Here is a 14280-nt window from a genome sequence, read left to right as displayed (position 1 = left end):
TTCTTGAAAGCATCCAGAGAATTGGTCTCCACTACCGTCTGAAGTGGAGCATTCCATAGATCCACAACTCTCTGGGTGAAAAAAGTTTTCCCTCAACTCTGTTCTAAATGGCCTACACCTTATTGTTAGCTGTGGCCTCTTGTTCTGGACTTCCTCAACATCGGGAATGTTTCCTGTCTTTAGCGTGTCCAATCCCTTAAAAATCTTATATATTCCAATCAGATCCCCTCGCATCCTTCTAAATTCCAGTGTATCAGGACCCTGTCAGGTGTGTGTCGGATGTCATTGTGTATCAGGTACTTGTCGGGCAAGTGTCACGTCTGACAGTGTATCAGGAACCTGTCAGGGTTATGTGGCACCTCACAGTGTGTCAGGACCCTGTCAGGTGTGTGTGGGATCTCACAGTTTGTCAGGACACTGCCATGGGTGTGTGGGGTCTCACAGTTTGTCAGGACACTGCCAGGGGTGTGTGGGGTCTCACAGTTTGTCAGGACACTGCCAGGGGTGTGTGGGGTCTCATAGTGTGTCAGGACCCTGTCAGGGGTGTGTGGGGTCTCACAGTTTGTCAGGACACTGCCAGGGGTGTGTGGGGTCTCATAGTGTGTCAATAGATATTAGGCAATACTTGCAGGAGTAGGCCATTTGGCCCTTCGAGCCAGCACCGCCATCCAATGTGATTATGGCTGATCATCCACAATCATTACCCTGTTCCTGCCTTCTCCCCATATCCCTCGTCTCTGCTATCCTTAAGAGCTCTATCTAACTCTTTCCTGAAAGCATCCAGAGAATTGGTCTCCACTGCCTTCTGAAGCAGAGCATTCCGTAGATCCACAACTCTCTGGGTGATAAAGGTTTTCCTGAACTCTGTTCTAAATGGCCTACCCCTTATTGTTAAAGTGTGGCCTCTGGTTCTGGGCTCCCCCGACATCGGGAACATGTTTCCTGCCTCTAGCGTGTCGAATCCATTAATTATTATATATGTTTCAATCAGATCCCCTCTCATCCTTCTATATTCCAGTGAATCAGGACCCTATAGGGGTGTCCGGTGTCTAAGAGTGTGTCAGAACACTCTCAGGGAGTGTGTGGGGTCTCACAGTTTTTCAGGGACCTGCCTGGGTTATGTGGGGTCTCGCAGTGTGTTAGAACCTGTCGGATGTGTGGGGTCTCAGAGTGTGTCAGTGTCAGTGGTGGAGGCTAAAATATTAGGGGTATTTAAGAACCTCTTGTACAGGCACATGGATGAAAGGAAAATGGAGGGTTATGGGGTAGTGTGGGTTTAGTACTTTTTTTAAGGATATATGGGTCAGCACAACAGGGAGAGCTGAAGGGCCTGTACTGTGCTGTAGTGTTGTATGGTTCTATGTTCTATGGTGTGTGGGGTCTCACAGTGTGTCAGGACCCTGCCAGAAGTGTTTGGGGTCTCAGTGTGTCAGGACCCTGCCGGTGTGTGTGGGGTCTCAGTGTGTCAGGACACTGTCAGGGGAATGTGGGGTCTCACAGTGTGTTAGGAACCTGCCAGGGTTGTGAGGGGTCTCACAATGTGTCAGGACCTGGCAGGGTGTGTGTGGGTTCTCCAGACAACGTATTCCGGTGAAACGGGGAGTGTAGGAAAACATTGATTGTTGTAATGTTTACTTTGGAGAACGTGACAGTAGGAGAAACAATTTTCCTCAATAATCAGGGAGAGAGTCTGTTCTCTACTCAGAAATAGATATGTGACTGTTCCCTTGGCAAACTGCATGAAGAACAGTGAAGAACATGTTTGCAGGGAAATTGTCGAGAATTACCAAATCCTTAGTGCAGGGAAACGGAGGGGTTTTGTTGTCTGAATGTAGACTGGAAAAGCAGTAACACAGGTGACAGAAACGTGAGCAGTTTGAAAAGTTCTTTTGGTACCTTTTGAAAATTAACATCTTTGGCCAAAGATGAGTGATCCCTTTCAGCAAACTCACCAACTCTCTGCCTGGTTCCTCATGCTGTCCTGTGGAAACTCTCCCTCCAGCAAACATTTTTCCATGTGTCTCACTGTGCGCTGTGTCACGGTGGAACATTTACCTGATCAAATCCCCGTGGCTCAACAACGACATGGCCCTACACAACATCAACCTTCGGTGGAAACAGCGGTTTCTTCACTTACCTTTCAGCTCCCTGGGAATCTCCGGTACGGGTCGATGGACCAGAACACAACCTGTTCAGATTTAAAGTAATTTGACACGTTTCAATTCCTCAAATTATAAGTGCGTAATGTTTGATTCCAAAATTGAATTAATCTCTGATACTATCTCACCATGTTCCTGTATTTCTTTCAGTATTTTGTCCAACTTTGGGACACCAGTCCGCATTTTCACAAAGGTTTCCCACATCACCCTCCGGGCGCGGGAGCCTTTCTCCATCACCAGGCTCAGGAGGAGTTTAGAACTGTCCGCCCGCTCTCCCTTATCAGCGAGATCAGAGATTTTCTGTGAAGAGTAACGGTGAACATATTGGGGACTGACAGATTCACACAGAGAATGAGAAGTAAATGATGTGCTCTGTAACGGGATCACACTGAGCAGTCACCCGGACGGGTGCTGATCCTGTCTGGACATGGACTGTACATTCCGAGTGCAGAGCACACAGAGAGACATTCACCGTGAACCTGGTCCACCAGTCAATGAGATCCTGGCTGGTCTGTGACCGCTTCGTTAACGTGGCTCCAAATCCATATATAATCCCTCACCGGATTTGACCGTGTAAAACAAAATCAGAAAATAACGATCACAGATGAAGATAGAAGTCAATAGACAATAGGCAATAGGTGTAGATGTAGACCATTTGGCCCTTCGAGCCTGCACCGCCATTTTGAGATCATGGCTGATCAATTCCTATCAATATCCGGTTCCTGCCTTGTCCCCATATCCCTTCATTTCCCTATCCATAAGATACCTATCTAGCTCCTTCTTGAAAGCATCCAGAGAATTGGCCTCCACTGCCTTCCGAGGCAGTGCATTCCAGAGCCACACAACTCTCTGGCAGAAGAAGTTTTTCCTTAACTTTGTCTTAAATGACCTACCCCTTATTCTCAAACCATGCCCTCTGGTACTGGACTCTCTCAGCATCTGGAACATATTTCCTGCCTCTATCTTCTCCAATCCCTTAATAATAATATATGTTTCTATCAGATCCCCTCTCAATCTCTTTAATTCCGGCGTGTACAAGCCCAGTCTCTCTAATCTCTCTGCGTAAGACAGTCCAGACATCCCAGGAATTGACCTCGTGAATCTACGCTGCACTTCCTCTACAGCCAGGATGTCCTTCCTTAACCCTGGAGACCAAAACTGTACACAATACCCCAGGTGTGGTCTCACCAGGGCTCTGTACAAATGCAATAGGATTTCCTTGCTCTTGTACTCAATTCCCTTTGTAATAAAGGCCAACATTCCATTAGCCTTCTTCACTGCCTGCTGCACTTGCTCATTCACCTTCAGTGACTGATGAACAAGGACTCCGAGATCTCTTTGTATTACTCTCTTACCCAGCTCTACACTCTTCAGATAATAATCTGCCTTCCTGTTCTTACTCCCAAAGTGGATAACCTCACACTTATTCATATTAAATGCCATCTGCCAAGTATCTGCCCATTCACCCGGCCTATCCAAGTCACCCTGAATTCTCCTAACATCCTCATCACGTGTCACACTGCCACCCAGCTTAGAATCATCAGAAAATTTGCTGATGTTATTTACTATGCCTTCATCCAAATCGTTAACGTAAATGGTAAACAGCTGTGGTCCCAATCCCGAGCCCTGTGGCACCCCACTAGTCACCACCTGCCATTCCGAGAAACACCCATTCACCACTACCCTTTGCTTTCTATCTGCCAACCAGTTTTCTATCCATGTCAATGCCTCCCCCCCCCCCGATGCCCTGAGCTTTGATTTTACCCACCAATCTTCCATGTGGGACCTTATCAAAAGCCTTCTGAAAATCGAGGTACACTACTTCCACTGGATCTCCCCCGTCTAGCTTCCTGGTTACATCCTCGAAAAACTCCCAACAGATTTGTCAAGCATGATTTACCCTTGGTAAATCCATGCTGTCTGGGCCCAATCCTGTCACTGCTATCTAGATATGCCACTATTTCATCCTTAATAATGGACTCTAGCATCTTTCCCACCACCGACGTCAGGCTGACAGGTTGATAGTTCTGTTTTCTCCCTCCCTCCTTTCTTAAAAAGTGGGATAACATTAGCCATTCTCCAATCCTCAGTAACTGATTCTGAATCTAAGGAACATTAGAAAATGATTACCAATGCATCCGCAATTTCCAGGGCCACCTCCTTTAGTACCCTAGGGTGCAGACCATCTGGACCTGGGGATTTGTCAGTCTTCAGTCCCATCAGTCTTCTCATCACCATTTCCTTCCGAATGTCAATATGTTTCATTTCCTCTGTTACCCTATGTCCTTGGTCCATCCATACATCTGGGAGATTGCTTGTGTCTTCCTTAGTGAAGACAGATCTAAAGTACTCATTAAATTCTTCTGCCATTTCTCTGTTTCCCATAACAATTTCACCCAATTCATTCTTTAAGGGCCCAACATTGTTCTTAACTATCTTCTTTCTCTTCACATACCTAAAAAAGCTTTTGCTATCTTCCTTTATATTCCTGGCTAGCTTGCGTTCGTACCTCATTTTTTCTCCCCGTATTGTCTTTTTAGTTAAGTTCTGTTGTTCCTTAAAAACTTCCCAATCATCTGTCCTCCCACTCACCTTAGCTGTCATATTTCCTTTTTTTTAATGCTATGCAGTCTCTGATTTCCTTTGTCAACCACTGAGGCCCCTTTTCTCCCTTTGAATCCTTCCTTCTCTGGGGGATGGACTGATTTTGCACCTTGTGCATTATTCCCAAGAATACCTGCCATTGCTGTTCCACTGTCTTTTCTGCTAGGCTATCCGTCCAGTCAACTTTGGCCAGCTCCTCCCTCATGGCTCCATAGTTTCCCCTGTTCAACTGCAACACTGACACCTCTGATCTGCCCTTATCCTTCTCAAATTGCAGATAAAAGCTAATCATATTGTGATCACTACCTCCTAATGGCTCCTTTACTGCGAGATCGCTTATCAAATCCTGTTCGTTGCTTAACACTAAATCCAGAATAGTCTTGTCCCTGGTCGGCTCTTGTACAAGTTGTTCCAAGAATGCATCCCGTAGGCACTCTACAAACTCCCTATTCTGTGGTCCAGCACCAACCTGATTCTCCCAGTTCACCTGCATGTTGAAATCCTACATAACTACCTTTGCCACATGCCAATGTTAACTCCCTATTCAACTTGCACCCAATGCTACTGTTTGGTGGCCTGCAGACAACACCCATTTGGGTCCTTTTGCCCTTACTGTTCCTCAGTTCTATCCACCCTGACTGTACTTCTCCTGACCCTATGTCCACCCTTGCAAAGGACTGAATCTCATTCCTCACCAACAGGGCCACCCCACCCCATCTGCCCACATTTCTCTCCCTATGATAGCACGTATACCCTTGTACATTCATTTCCCAGGTCTGATCTCCCTGCAGCCATGTCTCCGTTATCCCAGCAAGATCATAGTTACCCATTTGCACCTGGGCTTCAAGCTCATCCGCCTTATTTCTGACACTTCGTGCAGTCAGGAGGGTTTTTATAACAGAGTGAGCAGTCTCGGAGAAGTTGCAGAAAAGATGATGTGATTCATCTCCTCAGTCCGCCAGTGTCCAACATGACAGCGGATTACCGGCTGACACCTGATGCCTTTCCTTTGCCCTTTCCAGTGGAGCTTTATTCAGTGATTATAAATTACAACACAGCAGTATTCCGCGATCCACACTGTTTGCAATTACAGATTATAACGGAATCATCTCCACCCAGAGCAGAACACACTCGAGCTCCTGTGGCATCCAGTAATAATGCCCTGGTTCTCACTGACATCCTGCCGTCCCACTGCACGGTCTTTTCAAAATGAAAGTTCCTTCCATATTTCCATTTAAACTTCCTTATTGCAACCTCATGCAATTGTTCCCTGCTCCCCTCGCTCTGAGCATTGAACCGCCACTGGAGTGTTTAAACCTCTTTCAATCACTCCTTCAGATTCACCGTTTTAAGAATTATATATATTTATTTCTGATTTATTTTTATGCTTTATTATCCGATGAGTGAGAATTCCGACACCCATCAGTCCTGTGATGTGTGAAAATTCAAACCCATTCTCCATCCCACTCACCCGATATTGCTCTACGCTGAACTGATTCTCGGCTGTTAACGCCAGGCTCACTCCGTGCACCCCTCCTTCCATCGCCTGCTCCAGCCTGTCCCGGTAGATATCCGTCAACTGCAGCAGCTGGGAATCGTCCCAACTTGCCAGGAGCTCGGTGATCACTGAGCTTGGACCTGTGAAGGAAAATAGTGAAAATGAAATAAATTACTGATCCATATTGGGCAGTAACTTTCTCTCTGGAACCTAAAGATCACCAAACACAGACCGGAAAATAAAATAATATATATATATATATGGGGGGGGGGGGTTGAGTTTGAAGGAACAGGCTTGGACTGGAGGTTGGGGGTTGCCGGGGGTGTAGGAGGGGTAAACCTCCATCTGTTGAAGGTTGCTCTTGTCCCTGCCAATACAGCTCTCTGTTTTGGAAGGACTCTGCTTATTGCTGAGAATATAGTAACCCACCACCATCACTCTCCTGGTACTGTCCATCACCACCGCTTGGCTTTGGGTTACTGTCTGCCTGTCTGGTCAATCCCTTCCTCAGCAAATCTCTGGGATATCTCACAAAATGCTGCAGGTGCTCAGCAGGTCAGGCAGCATCTATGGAGGAGAATAAACAATCAACGTTTCGGGCCAAGGACTGGAAATGAGGGGACAGAAATTCAAGATATTTCCATATTATTTTCTATTCCTTGTTGCCCTGATCTGAAATATCGACTGTTTATTCCTCTCCATGGATGCTGCCTGATCTGCTGAGTTCTACCAATCTGTTGTGTGTCTTTGTGTTGCCCAGAACTTGCAGCATCTGCAGAATGTCTTGTCTTCTGGAGTAACTCGCTATTTTAATGTGCATCACAATCTGTTAGAGGAGCAGGAGCAGACGGTAACTGTACTCCTTCCATGTGTGACTGTGTTTCCCCAGAGATGTGAACTCTCTCTCTCTCTCTCATCTCTCTGCTCAGTTTTCAAAAATACTTTGTGAATTGCCTATATTGCATTAAACACAGACGCAGAATCTGCAGAGTATTTATAAATTTAAATAATTCACCAACATACCCGTGTCCTTTCCTGATGTTGACGTCACTGGAGCTCCTCCACTGCTCGAACCTTGACGCATTTTGGGGACAGGTGTGATCAGTTTTTACTGTTCTGTAACAAAACAAAACAACAATAGGAGGGACAGACATTAATTAAAGGAGAATACTGTTTTGTTTTTAAACGGAGGAAAACACTTCCAAACATCTTGGGCCGATCCACTCTAGCCTTGACATGGCCTGATCCACCTGTGCCCATCCACCCACAGTCACACAATGTCCATTTCCGATCTCTCCATGGATTGTACACTGGACCAGGATTCTCCAGGGTATCTACTCTCTGTACTGCAGGCAATTCCCTTTTAGGAACAAATCTTGTGTCCTGGACCAGGAGTGTTGCGTCGACGGAATGGCAAGGCAGATTGAGCAGACAGCACCCACTGTCTTGGTCCTCCTACCACTGGTGGCGCTGTGGTGCGTAATGGAAAAGAGTTACAGCAGTGTGGGCTGAAACATTTCTGCTGATGATTAGACTTCTATTCCTCTTGTCACTGGATTATACAGATTTCTCAACCACACCCGATTCTCACCGTCTCCTTTCAGGTTATCATTGCCTGGCCTTGACACCTACGGCAATATAGGATTTGAGTCAACAGAGAGAAACTGTGACATCCTGAACAATGCAATATCACCGATAGCATCGTGACATCTTGTCCTGAACCACTATAGTTTTTTCCGGCAGGACTTTAAGACCATTATTAGCTCCAGAACTCAGTTAAGATTTCTTTCAGCATATCACCTGGCTATTATCAGATAGTTAGTTATATGACTCAATGTCAAACACAATGTCGACATGCCATACATCCCGAACAACAAGTTGGGAAAAATCATTAAAATAAATAAAATAAGATGCTGGAGTTATTCAACAAGACAAAGAGTATGTTAATATTTCAGGTGGCAGACCCTGTATCAGAGCTGAGCCTGTGTGTAGGAGCCATGTATCTGTTCTCTATCAGCATTGCATCCTGCGTTGTGTGTTTATTATGTTTTTATGGTAACTAGTCGCATCAGTAGGGGTGTGGTACACGCAAAGGGAGTCAGTTATATATCTGTGCTTTGTTCCATGCAGTACACAGCCCTAATGCCCTTCCTTCAGACAACATTGGTGGCGTGGGGAGGGGAGACTTGCAGCTCGGGCTAATGCCGGTCTTCCATAAAAAACATACCTTGCCCAGGCTTACGGCCTGGAAACTTCCCAAGGTGCAAATCCATGTCTATCGAGACTACTGGAGGCCTACTACACTACCCAGCTGGGGACTGACGGATGTCATATATTTTGTTATTATCCACTCAGATACGCTGAACTTAAACTTGGGTTCAGATCTGTTTCATCCCTTCAAGATTGTATGTTTACTGATTGCTAATAAAGGATCGAATACTTATCACTGACATTTGTAACAATCATTATTGGATTTGAGGGCACTTCATGTAAGTAGAACAAATCTGTGGGGGGTCGCCAGCAATGGCAAATTAGCTTGGTTACATTACACCGCTACATTCTCAACAAATGTTTCTCAACCTGCCGATCATTGAAATATTCTGAGATACTGAGTATTTTGCTTCAGTTTTCACCGGTGAAAAGGCCCTTGACAATTGTGGGGATGACTTACAGTGGACTGAAACAAAAGTACAGACTTTAAGAAAGAGCATGCGCTGTATCTTTTGAGAAGTGTTAAGTTAGATAAGTTGCCGGGACTGAACGAGATATACCCCATGCAAATATAGGAATCGAGGGAGGAGATTGCTAATCCCCTGACGATGATCTTCGCATCATTCATGAGGTGGGGAGAAGTACCGGAAGATTGGAAGTTTGCAAACGTTGCTCTTTTGTTCGAGAAATGGAGTAGAGATAACTCAAGAAATTATAGACCAGTGAGTCTTACTTCAGTGGTGGGCAAAATTTAGAGAAGATCCTGAGAGGCAGGGTTTATGAGCATTTGGAGAGACATAATCTGATTAGGGATAGTCAGTCTGGCTTGCCGAGGGCAGGTCATGCCTTATGAATCTGACTGAATTCTTTGAGGATGTAACAAAACACACTGATGAAGGTAGAGCAGTGGAAGTACTGTATATGGATTTCAGTAAGAGGTTAGCAAAGGTTCCCCATGGAAAGCTCATTCAGAAAATAATGAGGGATGGGATCCAAGGAGACCTTGCTTTGTGGATCCAGAATTGGCATGGCCACAGAAGGCAAAGGGCGGCTGTAGATGGTTCGTATTCTGCAGGGATGATGATGACTGATAGTGTTCCGTTGGGTCTGTTCTGGGACACCTTCTCTTTGTGATTTTTACAACTGACCCAGATGAGGAAGTTGAAGGATGGGTTAGTAAGTTTGCTGAAGAAACAATCGTTGGGAGTGTTGTGGATCGTCTGCAGGGTTGTCAGATGTTACAGTGCAACATCGATAGGGTGCAGAATTGGACAGAGAAGTGGCAGATGGAGTTCAATACTGATAAGCGTGAAGCGGTTCATTTCGGTCAGATTCCATGAAAATGTAATATTAATGGTAATACTCCTGTCAATCTGGAGGATCAGTGAGATCTTGGGGCTAGTGTCGATAGAACACTCAAAGCTGATGCACACGTTGACAGTGTTGATAAGAAAGCATATGGTGTGTTGACATTTATCAGTCACGGAATTGAGTTCAAGAGCGTGAGGTAATGTTACAGCTATACAAGACCTTGATTAGATCCCACTTGGGAGTATTGTGTTCAGTTCTGGTCACCTCACTACAGGAAACGATATGGCTGCTACAGAGGGAGCACAGAGTAGATTTACAAGGACTTCCTTTGGATCCAGAATAACAATCATTTTGTTCTCCTTTACACTTGTAAACAATCTTGAATCTTGAACCCTGGGGATAATACCACGACCAACCACATTATCTATGATCCCACTTGATTTCATAAACTTCAACAATGTCACCCTCATTCTCCTCTGGAATAAAGATCCAGCTCGGCCAACCTCTGCCTATGACTCGGCCCTCTAGTCCAGGCAACGTCTTCAGCAATCTCGTCTGCACCCGATCCAACTTGATAGTATCTTTCCTACAGCAGGGTCAACACAAATGTACAGAATACTCTGTGTCGCCACACCAACAATATAATGCCCATAATCCAGAACTCAATGCCCTAACTGATGACGGCCAGCATGATTATATCCTTCTTTTCCACTCTCTATACTTGCCCGTCCAGTTTCAGTGACTGTACTCTTGTACTCCCAGGTTGCTCTGTTCCACAACACTTGTTGTGATCCCATTCACTACACCAGTCTCACCTAGTTTGACTGTCCAAAATGCACCATCGCTCACTTGTCCAAGTTGAAAACCATTTGGCATTGCTCAGCCCATCTCCATAACTGACCAAGATGCCTTTGAAATTCATTGTCACCTGTTGCCTGATAAGCCGGTCTCCCGAATTTAGTCTCCCTGTCTGCACATGACTGTGTCGCCACCCACAGCTCTAACCTGCTAATTAAGTTTGTCGACGGCACCACATAGATTGGCCTCCTCTCAAGCAATAACGAGATGGCCAACAGGGAAGAGGTCATCTCTCTGACACAGTGGTGGCAAAGTAACAACCTTCCTCTCAATTTTGCAAAAACAAAGGAGCTGGTTGTGAATTACAGGAGGAATGGAGACAGGATAACCCCTATTGACATCAATGGATCTGGGGTTGAGAGGGTGAACAGCTTTAAGTTCCTCGACATAAACATCACCGAGGATCTCACGTGGTCTGTTCACATCAGCTGTGCGGTGAAAAAGGCACAAAAACACGTCTTTCACCTCAGACGGTTGAGGAAGTTCGGTATCGGCCCCCATGTCCTAAGAACTTTCTACAGGGGCACAACTGAGAGCATCCTGACTGGCTGCATCGCTACTTGGTATGGGAACTTTACTTCCTTCAATTGCAGGACAGTGGTGCGGACAGTCTGGCGCATCTGTAGTTATGAACTTCCCATGATTCAGGAATTTACAAGGACAGGTGTATAGAAAGGGCCCGAAGGATCATTGGGGACCAGAGTCACCTCAACCACAATCTATTCCAGCTGCTACCATCCGGGAAACGGTACCGCAGCATAAAAGCCAGCACCAACAGGCTCTGGAACACCTTCTTCCACCGGGCCATGAGACTAGTTAACTCACGCTCAATTGAGTGTCTCTATATTATATTGACTGTTCAATATATTATAAATTACTTTCATTGCACATTGCACATTTTGACCGAGACCTAACGTAAAGATTTTTGCTCCCCATGTATGTGAAGGATTTAAGAAATCAATTCAACTTAATTCAATTCAATTCAAACTTCCTAATCGCGCCATGTCCATTCATGAACAAATCAATGGCATGAATAATGAATTACAGAGGTCTCAACACTGACACACACATCCCATTCGTCACAGGCCTCAATTTGCTAAAACCATCTTGAATTATCTCCCTCTGCTTCTTGTTCTCGATCCCGGTGTGAATCCACCTCGCCAGCTCCCCGTGAATCCCACGTGACTGAACCTTCCCGATCAGCTGACATGTGGGATCTTGTTACAGACTTTACCAAAGTTCAACAACATTTCTGCCCAACTTCACTCAACTCCCTAGTTAACTCTTAAATAATCTCCAAAATACTTGACAGATATGATGTCCTAGTGGGCAATTTAGACGGTGATTTTCCGATAACCAATGTCCAACATCCCGGGATTTCAGCTTCACTGCAAACTGAGGAAATTCCAATCCCAGCTGTCGAATTACCAACCTGGACTGAAGCCCGTATACTGCCAGTTCCATATCCTCAGAGTCACCAGCCCAATATCATCACCAATACAAAGACGCTTTGATGCCGGCGATTTGCCGTGGTGTTCCCGCCATTTCCGATTCATAATCTAAGGTGGAATTAGAACCTAATGACCCTTTGCTGGGGCTGGTGCTCAGGCTGGTTCCCCGGTCTGTATAGAGGATGCGGATATACTTCAGCCTGACCCCAGCAGATAAACCGAACACATTTGATTACAATTTTCCTGCTGTGTGGGATCTTGCCCAGCACAGCTGCCTGCCATGTTTCCTGCAGTATAGCCGGAACAAAATGTAAAATTATAAAGTAGAAACGCTGGGAACTCAGTACATCAGACTACATCTCTGAAAGGAGAAATGGTGGAAGACCCAATTCCAGAACTGAGACTGTCCGAGATGCTGCCGATCTGCTGAGCGTCTCCAATATTTTCTCCTCCTCACTTTAAATTTCCTGCAACTGCAGTATTCCCTCTTCATTTTAATGCACAGATGGTAACTGATTGTAAAATATCAGCAACACCCTAAACTGTAAATATCACCCCACCCCAACCAATTTCTTAGTTCTCAGTTCATTCAGACCCTGGTGTAATTCATCCCATACAGTCAATGCTCACAACATCCTTTCCTGAGTACATCATAGAAACCAACCTCCCCTCCATGGACCCTGTCTATTCTTCCCACTGACTCAGTAAAGCAGGCCACAGAAGGAAAGATCCCCACAACCCTGGACATTCTCACTTCTAATGCTCCATCGGGGCGAAGATAAAATAAAACAGAAACACTCCACCGGGCTCAAGGACGGTGTCCATTCTGCTGTTAGAAGCGAACAGCGTGATGAGTGGACTCCTGACTAAATCGATGTGACCTTGCACCACATATCTACCTGCACTGCACTTTCTCTGTAACCAGAATGATTTGTTTTACCTCAATGTACTGCTGCAATGTATTGATCTGTGTGGAGAATACCGGAGGCACGATTTTCACTCAACTGCTGTACATAGAAAACAAAATAAAGATCCCCCAATGCAACGGTGAGGAAATATTAGACAGACTGGGTTGCTTCTTTGGAAATTCTGAGGGGAGTGTACGCCCTTCTGGTGGAAAGCGGCCAGTGAAGGAGTGGAGCTTTGAGGCTTTGACTCGAAAGATTCTGGCAGTTTTGGCAGTTGGACTGTGCAATCAAATCACTCAAAATTTGAATAGCTCAGCAGAAAACCGCTGATTAGACAATCAAGATTTGAATAGCTCAGACTCAGCAGAGAGCAGCTGATTGGGTAATTGAGGTCAGGTGAGCAAGCTGTTTGAAAAACTCAAACAAGTAAATAGAGGGGTAGCTCAAGCGGAGCCGCCTGTGAAAAGCGGCCAGTAAGTGATTGGGCAGGTGAAGGAGTGGAGTTTCAGACTTTGACTGTGGAGGCTTCAGCGAGAAGAGGCGGAGTGCGAGCTTGTTCCCAGTTAGTATTTTCAATGCCTCCTCAGACAGTAATGTGCCTCACCTGTGAGTTGTGGCAGTCTTGGGAAACTCCCCTCTCCCGCAGAGTCACATCTGCCAGAAGTGCTTGCGGTTGGTCGATCTGGAAGACCGTTTTAGGAATCTGGAGCAGCAGCTGGATGACCTTCGACTCATAAGGGAGAATGAGCCAGTCATAGATGAGAGCTACAGGGAGGTAGTCACACCTAGGCTGCCGGAAGTAGGTCATTGGGTGTCCGAAGAGGGAAAGCGAAAGAGAGTAGACAGGAAGTGCAGGGCACCCCTGTAGCCATTCCCCTGAATAATATGTTTACCATCCTGTATACTGTTGGCGGGGACGACCAGCCAGATGTGAGCCACGGTAGCAGAGCCTTTGGCACTGATTCTGACCTTGTGGTGCAGAAGGATGGGACGGATAAGAGGAGAGCTGACGTCATTGGAAACTATAGTCAGGGGAGCAGACAGGAAATTTTGTGGACGTGAGAAGGAAACCCACATGGTTTGTTGCCTCCCGGGTGCCAGGGTCCGGGATGTCTCTGACCGGGTGCATGACATCCTGGTATGAGAGAGAAAGCAACCAGAAGTCGTGACACATGTTGGTACCAACGACATAGGCAGGAAGAGGGATGAGGTCCTGAAGTGTGAGTTTCGGGAACTAGGCAGAAGGCTAGGGTGGCGTTCTCAGGATTGCTGACAGTACA

General features: G+C 45.9%; 1 protein-coding gene across 1 annotated transcript in view; it reads right to left on the bottom strand.

Annotated features, from left to right (window-relative positions):
- LOC132388476 (NACHT, LRR and PYD domains-containing protein 3-like) overlaps nucleotides 1-14280 on the bottom strand; it is a 72018-nt gene that overhangs the window by 39554 nt on the left and 18184 nt on the right. Inside the window, exons 3-6 of the mRNA XM_059960814.1 lie at nucleotides 7285-7377; nucleotides 6235-6401; nucleotides 2288-2459; nucleotides 2138-2188 (exon numbers count right to left, since the gene is read on the bottom strand). Of these exons, the coding sequence (XP_059816797.1) occupies nucleotides 2138-2188; nucleotides 2288-2459; nucleotides 6235-6401; nucleotides 7285-7345 (451 nt within the window). The 5' untranslated portion in view covers nucleotides 7346-7377. The remainder of the gene's footprint in view (nucleotides 1-2137; nucleotides 2189-2287; nucleotides 2460-6234; nucleotides 6402-7284; nucleotides 7378-14280) is intronic.

This window comes from Hypanus sabinus, unplaced genomic scaffold (assembly GCF_030144855.1).
Source record: "Hypanus sabinus isolate sHypSab1 unplaced genomic scaffold, sHypSab1.hap1 scaffold_333, whole genome shotgun sequence".
Classification (NCBI taxonomy): Eukaryota; Metazoa; Chordata; class Chondrichthyes; order Myliobatiformes; family Dasyatidae; genus Hypanus; species Hypanus sabinus.
Note: the sequence above shows the minus strand (reverse complement) of the source record. Positions and strands in the feature narration are given on the sequence as shown.